Genomic DNA, 23,920 nt, shown 5'->3' with positions numbered 1-23,920 from the left:
TTGTTTTATTTATTTATTTATTTTTTGTATCTGTATCTTAAGTTTTTTGTTTGTTTTGATTTGTTGTCTTTTGTTTTTAGGGTTTTTGTTTGTTTAATTCTTATATGTGTTTTGCTTTTTTGTTTTGATGTTTGTTTGCATTTTTATTTTATTTTTATATGCATATATTTTTGCTCTTTTACTTTGCTTTTTGTTCTTGTGTTTTATTATTATTTACTTTTGTTTGTTCTGTATCTTAAGTTGTTTGTTTTGTTTTGATTTTTGTTTGCTTTTTTTCCATTGATTTAATGTTTTTGCTTTATAAATACCATATGAACAAAGGGTCAGTAATTACACTGATTGAATTTTCACTAACTTTGAATTTTAATTAATATAGCTGCCTATGTAGACAAAAAGGAAGCTCACTAGGGTTTGGAACAGAGCCTTAATGTCGTATCACGACTTCCCTGGGTTACCTCATGGATATCCCAGATCAGATCCAAAATGGCTGCCATGGAAACAGTCATTTCCTGTTTGTGTAGCTGACTAAGATCTCGCACTTTGAACAGATTCAGGGGTGGGGGTCACGGGGCATCATTACCAATAGTGATGTTTATTTATCCAGCGAGTGGACTTCCTGTGGAACAAAGTAATTCCTTTTTCAGTAATACATTTGACGATAAGATTTGACGTCAGCAACATAAACCAGTGTATGATTTATTGATGCGATTTCTCTCCCTGTACAGCCATCATGTTATGTGAAAGTGTGCAGACATTAGTGGCTATTTGAAACCATCTGTGAAACTCTGTGTGTCCAGTAGTCTGACTAAACACTTTTGTTTCAACAAAAGAGAATTGAGTTTAGTCCAAGTGTATATTTCCCTTCTTTAATCTGATGTGATTTGTCTTTCACAGTGAGGATGAGCTTCCAGTGTATGACGTAGTGGAGGAAAAGGTGAGTCAAGTGCTGTATTTGTGTCTGTAACACCAAAACTGTGATAAGTTTAAAGCCGACTTGATACTTTCATAGTGCATCCGTGAAAACCTCAGTGTGTTTTATCTGGAAAACTAGAGCAAATACATCAGTAGGATGAGAAAAATACTTTTAAATACAGTATAAATGTTTTATCAACCGTTTTTAACTAGGCAATAGAAAATATTGGAACAAACTACTCATCCATTATGATTTTTGCCCTAAGTAGAATTGACTGATTTCTATGGAAGCCCATTTCCGCCACTGAATAAAAAAAAAAAGGTAACTGCGACTTTTTATCTCACAATTATGCCTTTTTTTTCTTGCAATTGTGAGTTCATCTCGCAATTGTGACTTTTTTTCTCAGAATTGTGTCATACAAACCTGCAATTCTGAAAAGGTAACTGCGACTTTTTATCTCACAATTATGCCTTTTTTTTCTTGCAATTGTGAGTTCATCTCGCAATTGTGACTTTTTTTTTCTCAGAATTGTGTCATACAAACCTGCAATTCTGACTTTTTTTCAGAATTGCATGATATTAACTCGCAATTCTGAGAAAATATCAGTCTTCTGATCAGTCAGAAATCTCGCCCGACTGGAACGGTGCTTTACATTTCCAGGCTCTGGGGCCAGTTGCATAAACTTAGCCACCATGTTAAGACTGTGTCTTAAGAACTAGTTTGACCAACTAGCAGTTGCCAAGGGGTAATCAGTCTTACTTTTCCAATATAAATAAGACCAATCTACCTTTTTATAACTGAATTTAAAAAATATATGACCAGTCTTGAAGAAAAAAAATTAGATGACTAACTTTTTAAGACTAGTCTAAACAGTTTATGCAACGGGCCCCTGGTGTTTCTAGTCACATTTACATGTTTTCCGAGCCGACAACATAACGTGAAAATTATTAAAATGGTTTAAAAAAAGCACATGGCGCCATAGTTTCATCCCTTTACAGTGTCGCAATGATCGTCTTTTTCAGGACCTGTCATAGTTTAATGAGTGGGAAGATGACATGAAACGAAGCGAGGTTAGCTGCATTGAAAACAGATGAGCACACATATGCATATACAGCTCCCGATCTGGGCGAAGTTCACAGGATTTTGTCCACAGAATGATAAGAGCACACAATATTATTTAACACTCAGTATTTTAACTTAAGCGCTGCAAGCCATGCATACAGTGCCAGACATAGACAGATTTTCTGGTACGCAAAACAAGTACTTTAAAGGAATTCCTTTAGATTATTGCCGTTACTGTGGCAGCCAACAGCAGCACAGCTTAACCCTGTGCACATTTTTGTATTTAGTTATATTGAAAAAGTTTCAATTCAGTCGACCTTTTTTACCCCGTTTTAACATGCATTTCTATGGAGACCAGCCGTAGCTGTCAGACAAGATGGCGGATAGCAGCGGCTTCACATAATATGCGCGTTCTGATTGGTCAGATCGCCTGTCAATCAAGCTCCCTGCGAACGGTCAGTTGTGAGATATAAACTCGCAATTCTGAGAAAATATCAGTATTTTTTTCCCTCAGAACTGGACTTTATAAACTTGCAATTGCGAGTTTATATCACACAATTTAGATTTTTTTAAAAGTCAGAATTGTGAGTTTGTATCACGCAATTCTGAGAAAAAAGTCACAATTTTTATTCAGTGGTGGAAACGGTCTTCCATAGATTTCAGCAGGGTTATGTTTTGTAATTTATCACAGTTAATCACCTTATTTCCTGTGTAGAATGGCAGAATATATAATATATAAAATAAATGCATGTCATTGTAAAGAAAGTTAGGGCACCTGTCTGAACTTGAGCAGAATGGACTTCATACTTCTACTAAAAATCCCTTTGTCACCAGTTGGTTAAACGTAAATGCGGGACGGAGCTATCAAAATAGGGGCAAGACCCTTTTGGGGTAGGGGCGTGTTTGTTTTGGTGATTTCAAATATCAACATTGGCTACCAGAAATCACTTACTTTGCCTTTAAGTTAAGTTTTAAGTATGTTCCATAAAGATATTTTGTAAATTTCCTACCGTAAATATATCAAAACTAAATTTTTGATTAGTAATTTGCCTTGCTAAGACCTTCATTTGGACAACTTTAAAGGCGATTTTCTCAGTATTTGGATTTTTTTGCACCCTCAGATTCCAGATTTTCAAATAGTTGTATCTCGGCCAAGTATTGTCCTATCCTAACAAACCATACATCAATGGAGAGCTTATTTATTCAGCTTTCAGATGATGCATAAATCTCAATTTCGAGAAATTGACCCTTATGACTGGTTTTGTGGTCCAGAGTCACATTTTTATTTCTTGATCACACATTTATCATCATGACAGAAAGCACTTAAAGTGTCACGTTGTAACGTAATAATGATGTCTAAATTGGAGAAACAGAGTCCTCAGAGGCCATTATGTTCATGTAGAAGAAAAAGCAGAGCAGATATTCAAAATGACTTTTTTTGGGGTTACTTCCTAAATTTTAATATGGCTGTTCTAATATTGCATTCTAGATCTCACTGAAATCCATTTTCATGAAAGTCCACCTAGTATTGCTTTAGATTAAACATTTAGGTGTGTTTTTGTCTCTTTTGTTTAGTTTATTGTACTGAGTGTTTGCACTCTGTCTGCTTAGCAAAAACATCTGGAAGTGGAGAGAACGACAAAATGGCTGAAAATGTTGAAGAGCTGGGAGAAATACAAGAACAGTGACAAGGTGCGTGTCCTTCATAAACAGACTGTAACTCTCTGAAGGACTTTGAGAAAGGCAGATTCTCAGTCTTTCATCTTGTGTGTGTAAACGGCTAAAGTTCCCTTTGGTTGTCTCTGTCCTGTGTATTGGGTGTCATTGGACCGTTCCCCTAAGAAAACCACTGTCCTGCTTCAGCTGAACAAAATCCATCGGTTTCTATTCGTCTATGTGTTTGGACATTTTCAGGCAGCTGTTAGTGTGTTAAATTGCATTTCTGTCCATTAACAGTGTCTAGTGTGAAATGAGAAATCTTCATAATTGCCTGAGGTGGAGCGTGACAGTTGTGCAGTTTATTACTCTGAGTAGAACTAATTATTACTTCTTATTATTAGTCCAATTAGTTTGATTAGACTGTCACACTGCGTCTGAACTAAATGAGCATAAGCAGCATGCTGCAATGCATCAAAAGCACAACAAAACTGTCTACATTTTTTTTTTACTGCATAGCTACTCCAGCCATTTTGTTTTTACGCATCCATCAGAAATTAAACTTCAGATTACAAATATCTGTGTGGATTGATTGCTATGAATATATTTAAAGCTGCAGTCCGTAACGTTTGGCGCTCTAGCGATTAATAAACAGAACTGTGTGCATCTTGCGGAAGTACATTGTAGCCGGAGCTACTTCTTTCTGTTTATGTCTATGACGAATCACGCAGGTACTGGGCTACTCTGCAGCGGTACCTACCCGAACCAGTCTAAAATAGTCTGAATATAAACACTTATTATAGGTGTACCGTAGTGATTCAGGACAAGCCAAAAACACGGTTTGGAAAATGGATTCATGGTGTACTCGCTTATTATAAAAATTTTGTACATTTTGAACACAAAAAAAGTTACAGACTGCAGCTTTAAGTAACCACGTTACCGTGCAAAACGTTTGTGATATTTTATAAATGTTGATTTAAAAAAAAAAAACTATTGTGAAATGACGTTTATCATTTCTATTAGCCGATGTCATGCAACTAAATGTTATGCGACTTTTTTTCTCTCGTGATAAGTCATGGCAGCGGATGATCATGTGATCGACGAATGACCCCCAGATGACCTGTAAATGCGGAAAAACTGTTTAAATTGCAGTTTTGTGAAATATTCTTTTTTCGAATTGACCTAAAAGCCGCCTAAAGCGAGCGTAAAAACATTTTTTGCGATATATGGGCGTTTTGCGAAATTGACGTGTTTCCATTAAGCGTATTTTCAATATACAATTTTAATGTGCGCAATTTGAGGGGTAATAGAAATGCAGCTAGTGACACATTTTACTGTTGCTAAAGTTTAGCTCAAGCTCAAACCTGATTGGCCGATTGTTAGTGAACATTCAGAGGTCTGCTTCAACACTTACAGTGTTGACAACCTCAAGCTAACATCGGCTGCTTACGGTGTCATTCAAAGCCCTCTTTTTGCAAAAAATTATTGATGACATTACTTTCATAGACATGATTTCGTCAACAATGGAAATGCATACCATCATAAGCCATAGAGACTCATGACAGTGGCCAGGATTTGCATGTAGACGAAAGTGATTTGAAGTGATTTTGGAAATTTTATTTCCCTTGATCTGCGTTTTTGTTTGCATGTTTGTTTTTGTTGTTTTTTTTTTGTTTTTTTTTGTTTTGTTTTGTTTTTCCTCTGGCATTCAGGATAGATTGGGGTGACCTCAGATCACTTTACCACTCTACCACCAAATGTGTCATTCCAGACACGTCCCACCTAGTTCATGTCCTATTTGAGCTTCAGCTGTCTAGCTCACGCTATCATTGATGTTTCGCCTATTTCACTGTTTTTCAGTATTTGGCCCATGCTCCAAGTCTTGCATTTTTAAGATGGTGTCAATTTGAAATGTACGTTTTTGTTGTTTTGTTTTTTTTTTGTTTTGTTTTGTTTTGTTTTTCCTCTGGCATTCAGGATAGATTGGGGTGACCTCAGATCACTTTACCACTCTACCACCAAATGTGTCATTCCAGACACGTCCCACCTAGTTCATGTCCTATTTGAGCTTCAGCTGTCTAGCTCACGCTATCATTGATGTTTCGCCTATTTCACTGTTTTTCAGTATTTGGCCCATGCTCCAAGTCTTGCATTTTTAAGATGGTGTCAATTTGAAATGTACTACTAATTTTCTTGAATTGTTTGTATGCGAAACAGTTCATCCAGATAAATATACAAATATTTTGTATGTTTTGGCATTATTTAGTTGTGTTGTTTAACCATCTATATGGTTTTATAATCGATACAGCAGGGATTCTCAAACTTTTTTTGTCAGCTAAACCCATTTGACCTAAAATGTTTACTTGATTTACCCCATGAGATTTTACGTTAATATTACAGTAATTTAATGACAAATTTGCATGTTCACAGCTTTTCGATGTCAGTTAATGACATGCAGTTTAATATTTTTCTTCCCTTTTTTTACATTTATTGATTTATTTCAATTTTACATTTTTATAATTAAATTATTAGTTTATATAAATCCACTTTTGGATACCCTGCTACATAGTTTCGATCTGCAGGTTTGTTTGGGTTCTGATTTCACTGTACTGCACACACTCACTCTAAAGACATCTTGTTCAAAGAGTTTTTTTTTTTTTCTTGTAGAACAGATGGAGTCATTGACTTCTTACACGTCTGCAATTACAAAACCAATCCCCGTCAACAAACACACTTAAACACACAAGCAAACACACACAGACACCTGCGATTTGTAATGTCTCATTTTATTCAAATTAACAAACAGTCTTAATCGCCTCATTTTGCTGAGAATAGAGGCAGAAACACACACACAGTCATTAGGTTTGTGGCTGTGGGATATGTGCCCACTGCTGTCTGTCAATAATCAGTTCCTCAAGAGCCTCCCGAAGATTATTAATAATATTGCCGTTACCATTATAGTAAGTGAACTACTCAGCAGCCATCAATTCACACACACATACACACATGGATTGGCCCTGAGGGCAGAAGAGACGTTCAGGAAATCACTTAGCGGCAGTAATGTGGACAGATGAGTGCAGGAAACGGAAGAGTGTTCATTCCTCTCTTTCACCTCTCAACCCCTCCACAGTCGTACATCTCTCTCTCTCTCTTCCTCTCTCTGTTCCAGCGGGTGAGTTTAATTGTAGCTGAGAGACGATTCACGCCGGCCATTAGCTTTTGTGGTTTCAGCATTTTGCTTTTGTGCTTTTAATCTGCCCTCTGATGGGAGTTTAATCTTTACTGACTGCAAAATTACCTGTGAGAGACACAGACACACAGATGTATTCCATTACTCTGCTATTGAATGTGTTTAGACAGTGTGATTATCCAAATTGAGCGTGTCCTAATAACCAGGCCAGCAGTATCTGTGGCCACATCATTGAAGTTATATTATATACTGTGTATATATACCGCCCCCCATAGTAAAATATAAAAATATTATAGAAAATAGTATACAAAAAAAGTTATTTTAAATTGTAGTAATATTTCAGAATATCACTGTTTTTACTGTATTTTTGATCACCAGTCTTGGTGAGCGTAAGAGGCTTCTTTCACAAACATTAAAAACTATATTTATTTTTTAATCATGACTACACACTCACTCCAAAGACATCTTGTTCAACGAGTTTTGTTTTTTTTGTAGAACAGATGGAGTCATTGACTTCTTACACGTCTGCAATTACAAAACCAATCCCCGTCAACAAACACACTTAAACACACAAGCAAACACACACAGACACCTGCGATTTGTAATGTCTCATTTTATTCAAATTAACAAACAGTCTTAATCGCCTCATTTTGCTGAGAATAGAGGCAGAAACACACACACAGTCATTAGGTTTGTGGCTGTGGGATATGTGCCCACTGCTGTCTGTCAATAATCAGTTCCTCAAGAGCCTCCCGAAGATTATTAATAATATTGCCGTTACCATTATAGTAAGTGAACTACTCAGCAGCCATCAATTCACACACACATACACACATGGATTGGCCCTGAGGGCAGAAGAGACGTTCAGGAAATCACTTAGCGGCAGTAATGTGGACAGATGAGTGCAGGAAACGGAAGAGTGTTCATTCCTCTCTTTCACCTCTCAACCCCTCCACAGTCGTACATCTCTCTCTCTCTCTTCCTCTCTCTGTTCCAGCGGGTGAGTTTAATTGTAGCTGAGAGACGATTCACGCCGGCTATTAGCTTTTGTGGTTTCAGCATTTTGCTTTTGTGCTTTTAATCTGCCCTCTGATGGGAGTTTAATCTTTACTGACTGCAAAATTACCTGTGAGAGACACAGACACACAGATGTATTCCATTACTCTGCTATTGAATGTGTTTAGACAGTGTGATTATCCAAATTGAGCGTGTCCTAATAACCAGGCCAGCAGTATCTGTGGCCACATCATTGAAGTTATATTATATACTGTGTATATATACCGCCCCCCATAGTAAAATATAAAAATATTATAGAAAATAGTATACAAAAAAAGTTATTTTAAATTGTAGTAATATTTCAGAATATCACTGTTTTTACTGTATTTTTGATTACCAGTCTTGGTGAGCGTAAGAGGCTTCTTTCACAAACATTAAAAACGATATTTATTTTTTAATCATGACTACAATGTGTTCACTCACATAGTTGAGGTTTAAGAGATTTCTTGAATTCTAATTGTGCTTTTTTGTGCGTTTGTGTAGCTGGTAAGGAGGATCTATAAGGGAATTCCGCTGCAGCTCAGAGGTCAGGTTTGGTGTTTGCTGCTCGACATCCCCAAAATCAAGGAGGAGAAAAAGGACTTCTATGAAGTAAATGCAGTTTCTCCATTCCAGCATAGTCATGGCTTTTTTCAGAGCTAGTTTATTCCACAGAAATGTGTGTGTGTTTGTGTGTGTGTATGTGAAAGAGAGAGGCAATCACAAACTCTTTGCTTAAATATGACTTTCCAAAATAGCCAACCCCTGAGGTTTGCAATGTAACACTTATGTGGTTTGACACACACACACCACAGAGGGAAATATCACTCCAAACGGACAATAGCAGCTTTACTAAAGCCCTGCAGCATCCAACTGGACAGAAAACATGATTTGCAGCCTGCATTCCCTTTTAACTGAAGGTGTTTGTGTGGCAGAAATCATGCTGTGGTCTTTGAGTGTGTCGTTAGATGCATTTGTGGCCTGCAGAGTGTTAGTAATATTTATTATGAACTCCATGAACTGTCTCTTTCTTTCCCCAGAAACTGAAGATCAGAGCCAGGGGTTTGTCTCCAGATGTCCGTCAGATTGATTTGGATGTGAATCGTACATACAGAGATCACATCATGTTCATGCACCGCTATGATGTCAAGTGAGCATCCAAACACAAACACCCAACAAAACACACACACACACACACAGGAGGTTTAAATGCTGCTGGCCACTATGGGCAATGCCAGCTGAACAGTAGAGCCCCTTGGCCTCTTTGTGAATATAGCATGAGCTGACCACTGAGTGCTCCAGGCCCCTCACCACATTGCATCTAGGCCTCTTGGCACGAACAGCACAAGCTGCCCACTATATAGGGTACCTAGGCCATCCTGCAAGCTGACCACTAAGCTCTTGGGCCCTTTGGCACTTAATGCTCAAGATGATCACTAAGTCTTAATTTTAACATGCATGACAAAATGTACAGCAATATAATGCATCTATGCAACTTCTTCACAACTTTTTTTTTTATTATAGGCAAGGTTTTATTTATGTATTTGTTTGTTTGTTTTGTTGTGTGTGTGTGTGTGTGTGTGTGTGTGTTTTCATGTGTCCAACCAATATCCATTATATTACAGAAATAAAATAAACAAATTATTTGTTTCAATTAGAGGCTAAGTTTATTTATTTGTTTGTTTTTTTGTCTGTTTTTTGTTTGTTTGTTTTTATTCTCAGGTCAAGAATCCAAACGTTTTGTTTTTATTCTGAGAAAGTTATTGAAGTATCCAAACATTTAGTGTTTTGTTTTGTTGTTTTGTTTTAGTTGTTATTTGTTTGGTTTAGTTTTGTTTTGATTTATTTTATTTTTATGAATTCTGAACAATTAATTCAGTTAAATATCCAACCATTTAATAGCAAATTGTGGTGTTTTATCAGGCTTTAATATTGAATTGCTTTACTGATGGAGGCTTTTTTTATGTAGGGCTTTAATCTGTGTCTGTGTAAAATACATTTTTTATTTCTCCTCGGAGATGCTTCCATTTCTCATGGCCATAAAGCTGCTACATTTAACCAGCATGTGAAATGGAAAAGTTGAGAATGCAATGGAGCGAGAGAGAGACGCCCACACCCAACCATTTCTCTTCGAGTTATTGGTGTATTGAATTGTGACGGGGCTAAAGCGCCCATATTGACTGATGTGACATTTACCTGTGGAGATTTGAAAGGGTCAGATCATTATTACAGTGTGGCCTTAGACATCCATAAGAACAAAAAAAAATCAATGAGAGAGGGAAAGAACAACATGTCTCATGGCCATAAAGCTGCTACATTTAACCAGCATGTGAAATGGAAAAGTTGAGAATGCAATGGAGCGAGAGAGAGACGCCCACACCCAACCATTTCTCTTCGAGTTATTGGTGTATTGAATTGTGACAGGGCTAAAGCGCCCATATTGACTGATGTGACATTTACCTGTGGAGATTTGAAAGGGTCAGATCATTATTACAGTGTGGCCTTAGACATCCATAAGAACAAAAAAAAAATCAATGAGACAATGAGAGAGGGAAAGAACAACATGCAAAAATGTGCTAAACCTAATGACCCATGACATATAAAGCAGAAAAACAGAATTGATTATTTGACCATGATAGTTTTGTGTGTGCTTGTGTGTTTCAGACAGCAGGATCTGTTTCATGTGCTCACAGCATATTCTGTATATAACACGGTGAGTAAAATATGCCCACAAATATTGCCATGTTGATTCCAGTTGACGTCACAATACTGAATTAAAATGCTACCTCGGTAGCAATCATTTGCTTGCGCTTGATTTATGTGTGGAAAGAACCTGCACACTATGGATTCTCTCCCTTCTGTGTGTGTGTGTGTAGGAGGTGGGCTATTGTCAGGGCATGAGTCAGATCACTGCTCTGTTACTCATCTATATGAATGAGGAAGATGCTTTCTGGGCATTGGTCAAACTGCTGTCTGGACAGAAACACGCCATGCATGGTACACACACACACTTTTACTCATTCTAGAACAGTGGTGTTCAACTGGTGTTGAGTAGTAGTAGTAGTTGTTGTAATAACAGGGTGTCCGCGGGGTCTTAAAAAGTATTAAAAGTTGATAAATCAATTTAGAGAAAATTAAGGCCCTTAATAAGTATTAAAAAGTCTTTTGTCAGTTGTTTTGTTTATTGGTCTAATTCTTGCTTCTTGGGTTGCATTGTTAGTCACTCAATTAATTTATCTTGTGCTTCGTTACCCCTTCTGAATTATGTTGTATTGATAAGGAGTTATCACAAAGTAAGTCTGTTTAGTTGTGCTATCTTACAATCAATATATAGTAAATGTAAGTTAAAGTGTCGCCGATGTAACCGGGTAATACATGGAGTGGCAATGAGGTCTTAAAATGTATGGAAAGAGCCTTAAAAAAGGTCTTAAAAGGTATTAAATTTAACTCCATGATTCCTGTATATACCCTGAATAATAATAATAATAATAATAGATATTTAGAAATGGCGAAATGCAAGTTTTATAAGGGAAAAGAAAATGCTTGCTTTATTAGTATGATTATTCATTTTTTTATAAATTGAGATGGTGATTTATTTAATTAAATAAATATATGAAATGAGCATAGGCTATGCAGTTCGTAGTATCATTAATTAATTTTTATTTCACATTTGTATTTACTGTGTTGAGTCACCACTTGATGTCCAAAGCAAAATGAGCAAAACCACTGAGCTACAAACATTCATTTCATGTTCTGAATATTGCAAACATGCACTTCACATATGATTTTTGTTCTAAATTGAAAACTGTTGTGTTTGTCTAGGTTTCTTTATACCAGGGTTCCCTAAACTCATGCGCTTCCAGGAGCATCATGACCGGATCCTGCAGAAGATGATGCCTAAGCTCAAACAACATCTAGTAAGACACAAACGCCTCCAAAACATCATGTACTACATTCAAAACGTGGGACATCTGAACTTTAAACCACTTCACTTGTAATACTTCACAGTACACATGACTTGCATCTAAGACTTTTTTAATAGTGTTGATATTAATTTTGTCCTGCGTGTCCTAAATTCAAATTTTCACAATGTCTGTTTCACAATGTTTTTGCCCTATATTCCATAATTTCTGGCCTGTAATCTTTATTTGTCAGCGTAATGGTGTCTTTTTTCAAATAAACTCGAGCAGCTGGCCAACGCTGAGCGCTGATGTAACAAAGAATTCACAAAGAAATGTCAGCCTGGGATTCATTAAAGGGCAGAGTAATTAATAAAAGGCAATATTAATAAATAATGAGATGGATTAATTAATGAATTATTTGTGTGAGAGAGACAATCTTTGATGTGAATGGATTAGAAAGAGGATAAAAGAGAACGATAAGCTCTCACTCAATAAAGTGTGAGAGTGTGTGTGTGAGAGAGAGAGAGAGAGAGAGAGAGAGAGATCATATGGCTTTGTTCCAAATAGTATGCAGTACAACCATAGTACTTGCACTGTTTTTGCAGTATGTACACTGTGCACAATATGTGAATCTTCTGCATGCATAGAAGGATGACCTACATTTGCAGTATATAGCTATAAAACTCAGTGTTCTCTTAGTTTTAGAATGATGAACAAGTAGCATGTTTTTCCCCCTTAATTATTTGATCGAATTGCCAAAAGTTAAGTTTTTTTTTTTAACATATAAGATTATAAGGAAATGTATATACATACATATGTATATATATATGTATATATAATTGCATATTTTTTTTAAAGAAGTACATAATGTGGCATATGTAGTACACTAGTATGTAGCCTATAGTATATATATAGTATATAATACCTGTCCCTTTGCTGCCCTCTACAGGATAATCAAGAGGTGTACACCAGCCTGTACACTATGAAATGGTTTTTTCAGTGTTTCTTGGATCGGGTATGCACTCTTTAAATGTTATTTCAGTAAATCCAAGCATATTATTATGTTGCATTATTATCTGTTGTTCATTGTGAAACCTTACTAATTTGACTGCATTAATGTGTGTTTTTTGAATAGACTCCATTCACACTTACATTGAGAATATGGGACATCTATATTCTGGAAGGAGAGCGAGTTCTGACTGCAATGTCCTACACCATCCTCAAACTCCACAAAAGTAATAGCTCGGATATTATACAGATAAATACAGATTATTCATAAATACAAATGGATGATCAATGTGCAAAATAAACCCTGAAAGGACTTGATCAGGATAGACTATAATAATTGTAATTAGCTATAATTAGTGTATGATGATTCTTAGAATTCAGAGACTTTGAGTTTCCCATTCTAGTTGTAACTACTTTCGCTCTATGTGTGTTTGTGTGTTAGAAACCCTCTTGAAGTTGTCCATGGAGGAGCTTGTGAAGTTTCTGCAGGTGACTCTGTCAAAGGATTTCTTTTTTGAGGATGACTTTGTGATAGAGCAGCTTCAACACTCCATGTCTGAACTCAGACGATCTAAACTGGATCTGCCACTTCCAGGTACTTTAAACACACACATGCACTGAAATCATAAAATGTATGGCTGTGTCACCACCCATAGAGGGACACATCCTACTGCACACACCGTCTCCTGGTAATCTCTCTCTGACTCTGTTCCTTTATCTCATGCACAAACACACACACACACACACACACACAGAGACACTCATTCACTGCTGCTATGTACTGTTTGTCTAATCTGCGTTCTCTCCCTTTCGCTTCAAACATAGCCCCTGCTTACACTAGTGGGTCTGGGAAAGGGGGGCGCCAACCCTCCTACAAAACCAACCGGTGGGCAAAAATGCACTGACTACTTTATCTGTCAATCAACCAACCATTCGTTCGTCTACCCCCACTACACACACGTCCCTTTCCCCTCGTTTGTTTCTCTGTCTTTCACAAAACCTGGATTTGGGGGGTTTCATTTATTTAAAATGTTTGTTTCGGGAATGTCACAAAAATGTGTTGTGGGGTACTGTATGTTAGAAACATGTAAAAGGACAGTTATAATGGATACATTTAACTTAAGCAAATAAAAAACACACTTGTAAGTAGATAAAAGTGTCCAAAATTAACTTTTTGCCACATCTGCCAGTGACAAATGAATGAAGTAGATGAAGATGAGAATCGAGAACCATAGATATTTCTTATTGGCCTTGAAACTTTTTTTTATTTTTTATTTATATATAATAAGCTGCCTACATCGTAGGGCTGGGCGATATAACAAAAAAATGTATCAACGATATAATGTTTTATATCGTTCGGTATCGATAATTCTTGACATTTTTTAATATCCTTTTTTAAAGCAAAGAGCAATAGAAACAAATGTTTACATTTAACCACTGTATTTTTAAATTAACTCAATTTATTGAGAAAAACATTGGATTGTACTATTTTTGCATTCAAATGCAAATGTTTATTTTAAATTCGACTAATATTCATTCTTTACTCACAATCTCCTCATCACAGGCAGGCACAGCACTCATGTTCGTTTTTGTGTGTGCTGTCTGCCTATATCGTGCACTATATCGAACATTTTTTATATCGTTATCGAAGAAGGTGTACCGTCGATAAATATCGATACTGTTTTATCGCCCAGGCCTACTACATCGTCATAGTTGCTCTCCCAACACAAAGACTGTTAAAAATAATAATAATAATTGTTTCCCAAGATACCCAATGTTGGCCAGGCATGTGTCCTTCATGAAAAAAGTCCCAGTATGTGACAAACTTGTGATAAAAAAATTATCTAAGCTGACAGAAATGCTGATAATAAATGCACTTAGATTTAATTCACTGCCAAAAATGAGCAATACAAATATTTTTAACATGGGTATTTTTGTATGATAGAGTATTGTATCATTAGCTTAGCAACATGCTAAATATTGAAATAAATTCTGAGTCAAGTCTTCTGTTTGATTTGCATGAGAAACCATGAACGAGTCTTGATTTAAACCGTACATGCCATTCATTTGGTCAGCTCGGCAAATCTTAATTTTGGACCCAACATATGGAAAACCAGCACCTTTGGAAGTGTTCATGGGTTTGTGTGTCTTTGACGTTTGCGTTCCTCAAGCCCCTTCTCAATGCACACCAATATCCGCCCTAACCATCAGTATCTGTTTGTAAACGTTCATCATTCCCTTGACGTTTTCTTCAGTTTCCTTCACTGCGAACGTGAATATTGTGCACATGCTGTGTGTTCCAAAATGTTGCCTAACACATTTTTTCTCCACGTGGTTTATATGTTCACAGTCAGTCTTGAACTGTAAGTGTTGTGATAATATTTTCATTTATATTTTTAGCTTTTTGACTCCTCAGTGTTCCCAATCTGAGCTTTGATTTGACACCAGCCGTGGATGTTTGTGGTTTGATTTTATTTGAACGAAGTGTCGACTGTAACTCTTGTTTTATGTGGCAGTTTGGTTCTTCTAAAAGATATTCAGCTGCATGAGTCTTGCACTTCAGTGTTTGTTTATATTCTGATGGTTTAAAGCAGGGGTCTCCAAACTCGGTCCTGGAGGGCCAGTGTCCTGCAGAGTTTAGCTACAATTTCCCTCAACACACCTGCCAATAAGTTTCTAGCATGCCTAGTAAGACCTTGGCTGTATCCGAAATCGCCCCCTATACCCTCATTCACTATTCCCTATAAGTCACTAATTTAGCTTACTTGAAGGAGTAAATGAAAATGAGCGAGTGAATTCGGACACTGAGTGCACCGGAAGGACTGCTGCTTCTGCATAGTTTGTGCTAGCTGTTTAATAATAATTTAAACTGGGAAACTGGCAGCTCCAGTAGGAAGATTAAACGATTTATCTTGAACTCTGTCACGGAAATCATGTACAGTATAAACCCTAGTTAATTTAAAAACCCAATTTAATAATCAATTTACAATTAATTTATTCCTGTGTTAATTACACTGTATTATGCCGTGGATGAGTCCTATGTAAAATGAATGGATGATTCTGCTGCAGGCGCCATCTTTTGGCGAGGTGCGGCAATTTATTCGGCACTCGACTCTCACAGTGCATTATGGGTATTCTCTAGCCATTGAGCATGCAATGGTTGTACACTCGCTTTTGCGGTGCATTGTGGGATTGAATGAGTGCACTCGAGAACGTCCACTATGGTTTCAGACACCACTACAAATGGCTGTCCCCTCAAATAGTGCCCTTGATAGTGCCCTATTTGGGGGCGATTTCGGAAACAGGCCTTGATTAGCTGGTTCAGGTGTGTTTAATTAGGGTTGGAGCCAAAATCTGCAGGACACTGTCCCTTCAGGACCGAGTTTGAAAACCCCTGGTTTAAAGACTCCATGAAATGCGGTTTTCCGGAAGAGAGCTATTGGTCAGAAATTTGTATGTGCAAGAGGAGTCATCAATGTTTTGAACTGTTTCAAATGAAAAGAGAGATTGCAAATTTTGAATGCAGATAAAGTTCGTATAAAGTTTCAATTTCATGGGGTCTTTAATACTTGGCATTTCTGTACAAATGTTAGCACTAATTGGCTATTCCTCTATCACCTGTGCAGGTAAGGAGGATGAGTTTCCTAAGAAACCATTAGGTCAACTTCCTCCTGAGCCTCCAGGATTTGCGAATCATGTGGCTAACGGGCAGCCGGTCGGGAAGACAGTTGAGGGACTTCCCCCTCGTGGTTCGAGCCCTGCCGCAAGCGTCAGTAAACAAGCAGAGTCTGGTCCCGTCACTGACGGAACACCAGAGAGGTACCAAGAAAGTCGGCCACCCAGCTCCCTGAACAAGGTGCCTCATCCAGAGAAAAGGGAGAGGGATGGACGAGGTGTGGACACTCAAAAGGAACGGGTCCCAACCCACAGCAGCGCAACAGCTGGTGGGAAGGTGCTGACCCAGAACCAGGCGAATCACAACTCCAATGCTAGATCCAGCATGCGCAGGGACATTGGACCTCGTTGGGTCAAGCCTTCGGAGGGCAAACTGGAAGCAGTCAAGGCTGCAGCACTTCGGGAAAGCCAGTTGAGTCTAACTATGGGTGTTCCACCCTCGCCCAGCTCCCCAACTCCAGAGGAGGCCACCGGGGCACAGCGCCAATCCCGTTCACGAGCATTTGTTCCGGGCTCCAACCGCGCCTCCAACGCCTCGCAATACGACAATGTCCCAGGACCAGATGGAGAGGTTATGGAGATTATAGAGCTTGATAAACCGCCCTCTCGCCCCCCCTCCCGACCATACGTCGGACCTTCTTTGAGACAGGGCAGTCCCACCCGTCCCCCTAGTGATGGAACTGGCGTCTCTCCCTTTAGAATGCCTAAACAGAACAAACCAGAACCCCGTGCACCTTTGCACTACCCACCCGGCATGACTCCTGTCTACACTACCTACGTTTCAGATTCTCGGTCCGAGGACAGACTATACGGCCAGCCGTACACTGAGCAAATTTACGCAACTACGGGACGTGGCTCATCTAACCCTTCGCCAGAGAAAACGCTGATGAACAACAGCTACTTAACCTACCGACGGCCACCCCCAAACATGCCCCCTCTCAGGGTTGCTCCTGCCGAGCTTTCGTCCCAGATAGACAGTGTTAGCGAGGGCGGGTATTACATGCGACAACCCACCCGACTGATGGGCTCTCCTGCTTACCCGCCCACAGAACTGCGTTATGAGGTGCACAGACGGAGAGAGGGCTGGTATGGGGACATGGAGGCGGGGCCTCCGCGATCTCCTGTGGGCCTACCTCGATCTCCCAGCTTCCAGAAAGCTCAGCTCTCTCCCATTCACCCCGTTCAGGAGTTTAACTTTGCTCCTGCAAATATCTCGGACGCTGTGCTCCATTTCAGAGGACCCTACCAAGAGCACTCCGGCAGACAACAGCTCCCCCCGCTGTTCGGAGGAACACACTACAGGCAGACGCAGGAGGCCTTTGCAATGCAGGAGTCCATGCTGCTCTAAGAGGGACTGAGATAGAGGGATACACTGTATGAGTGATGGCTAGCAAGCAGTTTTGTGTTGGTTTAAACCAGGGCTGTCCAAACTCGGTCCTGGAGGGCCGGTGTCCTGCAGAGTTTAGCTCCAACTTGCCTCAACACACCTGACTGGAAGTTTCTATGCCTAGTAAGAGCTTGATTAGCTGCTTCAGGTGTGTTTAATTAGGGTTGGAGCTAAACTCTGCAGGACACCGGCCCTCCAGGACCGAGTTTGGACAGCCCTGGTTTAATGTTTTTGCGTTCTTTTTTGTTTGTTTGTTTGTTCGTTCGTTTGTCTGGCAAGCCTTACCACACAAGAGTTGCCATTTTCAGGCATTTGTACTGATCAAAGACTGACTGAAGAATTTACTATTGCTTTTGTTTGTACATTTTTGTCGGTAAAATAACCATTAACCGCCGATGTGACTAATATAACAAAGCTTAAATGTGCAAAGAGATTTTTTTTTTGTTTGTTTCTTTGGTTAGCACACTGAGATATTTAAATAGAGGGTTATGGAGTGTCTTTTTCATATGGACAAACTCAGTTACTGATCAATTATCATCTATTTTTTTATGCTTTTCAGACATAAGCATACTTTAGAGGACACTTTATTCCTTGATTGTGAATATATTTTTTAAGAACAAAGATTTGTGTAGGTTAGATATGTATATTACAAACAACTAACAGTGAATTTAATCACTGTTGGACAGAACATTTCAGTGCATCACTACAGTGTTCAAGTGAAAGTAAAAACCTTGTTTGTAAAGCTTGTTTTTTGAGGTTATATATAAAATGCAGATATTTAATCTTAAGTTGAAAGGGAATTTTAGGGGGCATGTGCGTTCTCAAAATCTGTTGCACTGACCAGCAAGTAGATCTCATATTTTCAGTTCATCAAGGTAACAAATTAATAACCGATAAGACCAACTGAAACCAGAGCTTGATGAAAATTATGAAAGCTGCCTTGGATGTGGCAAGCAGAATATTACAACACTGTTTTACTGTCATTAGCAGAGAAGTCTGTAACAAAGGGTGAATTTAAGTAAATTGGGACAGTTAAAGTGGCTCAATTTACCCAAATTCATCTGATAAATGTCTGTCTGTGATGCCCAGTGCAAATTATGCAAGTAGTTACTGAATCACAGATCTGTTCAATAATTCAATAATATGGCTGGTAGTTTGTAGCATGCAGCTGCTGTGTAAAGTTGGTTGTACCTGTGCTGTTACTCAGTGGAATTCTTTAAATAATCAACTTTTTTTTTTTTACAACAGATTATGGAATTTCAATTTCACAAAAAGCACAGGTTTTACATGTTATAACACAATCAAGCTGTACATCTCATTGAAGATCTGTTGGTAAATTTTCCAGTCCGTATTCCAAATGAGTAAACCCTTTTTGAACACATTTTATTTTAAATGCACACTTGTTTTGTATGGATGTATTTCAGGAAGGTTTAAGTGAGGTTGTTAAACATGATTTTTTTTTGGATTATCCATTTGCATGGAGCCTTTACCAGCATTGGTTCCTCCAACCACATGGACATTAGGTAGACCTGTGTTTATCATTGTATCATCTTACTTAACATTAATCACTAAACATTACTTGCCATGTACCTTGACTTATACCTTTTTTTTTTAATGGCCAACTTGACTTGATTATATGGCATGACAACACTACCAACTCATTTCACACATTCATTTATACACACCGGTATGTTTGCTACTGAATGTGTAGCAGATGCATTATTTCCTAATACAACACACACTCCTTATGTATCCCTTTGCGATCTCGTCTGCTATTCAGAATCATATCAATGCAAAAAGAAAACATGTATTCTTTATGTCTTATTCATGGACAAGCAAGCTAATTTATTATCTGCTCTAGCACCAAATTGTTTCCTTCTTCCAGGCTTGTAATTGCAGTATAATAAACTGGTTTAGCACACTTCATTTTGACAACATTCTATTTCAGATTGTTGAATTGAATATTTCTTTGTTAAACTACTAAATGCAACGTAATTTTCAGCATTCCCCTTCTCTAATAAAACAACATGTGGTGATTAAAAATATTTGGATGCATGATCTTCTTACAACCACCAGATGTCTCCTTCTGCTTAAACATATTGTGCAATTTGATACCAGAGATCTATTTCAAACTTAACAATTCATGAAGTAGGTAAGGATGGTGCAGGATTTTACTCAGAACGGCGCTCAATATAAAGGTTTAATCTTCATTATATATGACTTTATTGACTCTAGATTTAATGTTAATGCCATTGAACAAAAGCAGACAATAAAGTGCAGGCCCAGATGACAAAGCCTGTGTTTTTCACCCACTAGATTGTACATTTTGGTCAAAACCGTTTCGATTTAAGACGAAAAACTCGATAGCTTGATAAGGTCATGGTCTCAATTCTCAGACAAACTTACTAATAAATAATGCTGCCATATGGAAACTTCTCATAGTTATTTTCAAAACACTGCACCGCGTTGACAACTATAGACAATATTTGTAACCTGGGCATGATGATAAGAGTGATTGATGTTTATTATCTCATGATAAAGACAGCCTAGGCCATTGTTTCCAGTCCTCATGACTGCTTTGTCTCTGCCGAACATAGATATGGAAACTGTTCAAGTTAATTATCCAACTGTTTCACTCATTTAGTATGAAAACAGTCAACGGCCCCGTGAGCCACATCAGGAAAAGTGAATTTCCTAAAAGCGTAAGAACGCGAGACACAAGGTGTTGAAATGAAACCGTATGCGTCAACCTCTTTTTCTGGAACAAACAAAGAGAACATGACTAGAGGAGAAGATTTTGCCTTCAGGTCACTGGAAACTATTTGTTGTTGAGTGTTTAAAATGGCATAATTCATGGGCGTCCTGTCAGTGTTCAGTAGAGGATTGATCTGTTGATTAATGCAGTCAAAATTTGTTGACGCAACCCATTGTTTATGAAGACTGACCTAAAAATGAGCCGGCCAGTGGCCAAATAAAGAGCAAGACCAACCCAAATAAACAGAAATCAGATTTATTTGCTGGTCTAACTGGTCTAGATTTAGCTGATTTTTCTTTAAAACAAAAATGGGAGATTTTGAAGAATTTCCTTTTAAAGTCTTTTACGAAGACCTGTGAAATGTGACATTTCATAGATACCATAACTGTAAATGACATTTAGTTTTATTGGTTTGTTGTTTTTAAGCAAGGTACTATGTAACATACATAACTTGAAACCTCTTGTCAAATGTGGATGTGTACAGACACATACCGGTGAACCCCTCCAGACGTCTGAGCACACTCTCGCACATGCAGCACAATATGAGACTAAATTGCAGCTGTCAGGACTAATGATGTGCAAGAGCTATTATGTGGGTTTTTACATTGAGACTGGAATTATAGGCTTGAATGGATACAGATTTTAAGATGGTTCAAGCAAACAAGTTACTAACCTACATTTAAACTCTTTAAACTGAGTTAAATCTCATAGACTTACCTTCAAGCAAGGGCATGAAGCATATCCGGAAACCAACTGTTTTGTTTTTTAACTATGTAACCACTTAACTTCCATGCAACAGCTTAGCAGTGTCCTAATAACTACCCAGAACACCTTAGCAACCATCCTGGCATCAATACAGTAACTTTCCACATGGACATTTCAGAAGATTTACAAGTTAGACAGTAAGATTAAATGTGCAGTCACATTAGTGAGATTGTGTGGGCCTGTCTTCCAGGTGTGTAGCGATGTACAAACCACTTTTCAAACCAAAAGCTTTTTTGTTTTTTGTTGGTCAAAATCTGTCATTTTAGCGCAAAAATCCTATTCAGATTACTGTATTTTGCACATGAAAATTTGCCAAACAAGAATAAAATGTTTTCACAAAAAAAAACATTTGCAAAATTTCCGTAAAATTTCACAGCCTAAAAAAATGGGTCCATTGCCTTTTGTCAAAAGTGTAGAAATGAATGAAGCGCATTTCACACAGAAGTTACTTTGAAACCAAGCAGCTTTCTGTTGGTCAATGCACCAAATTTGTGAGACTAACTTGAACCTGTTGAATGTTTTTTTTTCAACTTCATGCAAAAATCCCAATCGTGTGGAATCCTGCCCATGAAAATTCGCCAAACAAGGGTGAATGTGACCGCATTTTAAGAGTAAAGGTATGGTCACATTTGCGAATTTTTTGTGAAATTTCGTGTCCAAAAAAATGGGTCAATAGTGTAGCAATGTAGACTGTGAAGCGTAGCAAATAAAGAAGTCGTTTTCAATCCAAGCAGCTTTTTTGTTGGTCAATGCACCAAATTTGCATCACAAACTTGAACCTGTTGTGAAATATTTCACACTTACGCAAAAATCCCAATCACATGGAATCCAATTGAAATGACTGGATTTTGCCCATGACAATTTACCAAACATGGTTAAATGTGACCACACTTTAAAAGTAAAGGTTTGGGTACGTTTGCAAAATTTTGGTGAAATTTTGTGGACAAAAATGGGTCCCATTGTCTATTTGTCAATAGTTTAGCAATGAATGAAACGCAGTTCACAAAGAAGTCATTTTCAAACCAAGCAGCTTTTTTTTTGGTCAAGGTGCCCAATTTGCATCACCAGCTTGAACCTGTTGCAAAATCTTCACTCTCGTGCAAAAATCCCAATCGGGTGGAATCTTATTGAAATGACTGGATTTTGCCCATGAAAATTCAGAACAAGGGTAAAAGTGGCCAAAAGTTTCAGCACATTTATGAAATTTCAGTGACATTTAACTGGCAAAAAAAAGGCTCCATTGTCAACAGTGTACCAATATATGAAGCACAGTTCACACAGAAGTCAATTTTTAAAATTTGAATCAACAACTTGAACCTGTTGCGAAATCTTTCACTCTCTTGCAAAAACCCCAATCGAGTGGAATCCTATTGAAATGAATGGATTTTACCCATAAAAATACAGAACAAGGGTAAAAGTGGCCAAAAGTTTCAGTCACATTTGTGAAATTTCAGTGACATTTTACTGGCAAAAAAGGGTCCATTGTCAATAGTGTACCAATATATGAAGTCAGTCGCGTGGATTCCTTTTGAAAGGTCTGGATTTCAACCGTGTCTGTCACCGTATCTTAATGGTAGGCTACTGTTAAACATTTTTGTAGTGTTTGAGGAGATTATAGGTCAGTTAAAGTGGAATTCTTCTCCTGACATGACTCATGTATGATGACGTATCATGTTTGTTATTTGTGTTTATGTTTTACGACAAAAATAGAGGCTGGAATTCAGGGCACCTTCCAATATTGGAAAAAAAGCAAATACTTGTGTCACTGGTTTTCTTTAAACGCATTGGTCTAGTTTAAGTTTGTTGATAAATGACCTTTTCCTTCTAGAGCGCTCTTTAGACATTTCAAGTTTGTTATCCTAGAAATGCAAACTGGACCAAGCTGAAGCACTCTTTTAGATCAGTATAAAGAATAACGAGGCAATGCAAATGTCAAGTTTATTTGCAACTACACTGTGATGTATTTATGTGATCTTCTGGACAATATACACAGCTATTTCTAATAATCTCAGTAATGCGTAATTCTACAGTAGGAGAGTGTAAACTCAGCAGTAAAGAATGAGCTTCAAGTAACAGGTATGTCATTTATCTGGTTGTACTGTCGCCCCGAGGGACAGGAAGCTGGAGATGAGTGCTACACCTAAAATCTGACAGCAAAATTCAAGAGATCTTAGTCTAAAATGAAATAGTTTGGCTGCAAACCATTTTCCTTTCATTCTTCTTTGTGTTGCTCTCTTATATGGTGTTTGCAGAATATGTAAACATGTTGTTCATAGCAATTGTTCAAATTATGAATCTAGTTTTTTATATGTATATATATATATATATACTTTTATGTTAACTTTTTTGATATATGATGTCCCTTTTTAACCACGCAGGATGTGATGTGACATCCAAACCATAATGGATGATTACCTTTGACCCATATTTTATGGCTGTCATGTCTCTGTTTATATATATCTTATATATCTGCATTGTTTTTAAGCTTAAGTTTTTCACTGAAAATAGTCAAACATATGGTGATTGGTGACGGTCATTGTGACAGTCAGTAGCAGCAGAATATGCAAATTGG

General features: G+C 37.8%; 1 protein-coding gene across 5 annotated transcripts in view; it reads left to right on the top strand.

The window, feature by feature from the left end:
* The window catches only part of usp6nl (USP6 N-terminal like), a 63,821-nt gene extending 45,913 nt beyond the window's left edge, over positions 1 to 17,908 (top strand). For 4 of the 5 annotated variants that reach the window (XM_016538706.1, XM_016538704.1, XM_016538708.1 and 1 more), the window contains 10 exons: positions 3,587 to 3,667; positions 8,361 to 8,468; positions 8,897 to 9,006; positions 10,521 to 10,569; positions 10,733 to 10,853; positions 11,679 to 11,773; positions 12,708 to 12,773; positions 12,894 to 12,993; positions 13,209 to 13,361; positions 16,393 to 17,908. In XM_016538706.1, the coding sequence (XP_016394192.1) occupies positions 3,587 to 3,667; positions 8,361 to 8,468; positions 8,897 to 9,006; positions 10,521 to 10,569; positions 10,733 to 10,853; positions 11,679 to 11,773; positions 12,708 to 12,773; positions 12,894 to 12,993; positions 13,209 to 13,361; positions 16,393 to 17,789 (2,280 nt within the window). In that variant the 3' untranslated portion in view covers positions 17,790 to 17,908. Of the gene's footprint in view, positions 1 to 894; positions 935 to 3,586; positions 3,668 to 8,360; positions 8,469 to 8,896; positions 9,007 to 10,520; positions 10,570 to 10,732; positions 10,854 to 11,678; positions 11,774 to 12,707; positions 12,774 to 12,893; positions 12,994 to 13,208; positions 13,362 to 16,392 lie in introns of all 5 variants that reach the window. The other variant, XM_016538705.1, reaches the window with a different exon arrangement.
* The last annotated feature ends 6,012 nt before the right edge of the window (positions 17,909 to 23,920 follow it).

The sequence above is a fragment of the Sinocyclocheilus rhinocerous genome, unplaced genomic scaffold (assembly GCF_001515625.1).
Source record: "Sinocyclocheilus rhinocerous isolate Xijiao unplaced genomic scaffold, SAMN03320098_v1.1 scaffold307, whole genome shotgun sequence".
NCBI lineage: Eukaryota > Metazoa > Chordata > Actinopteri > Cypriniformes > Cyprinidae > Sinocyclocheilus > Sinocyclocheilus rhinocerous.
The sequence above is the reverse complement of the archived record's forward strand: the minus strand, read 5'-3'. Positions and strand labels throughout refer to the sequence as shown.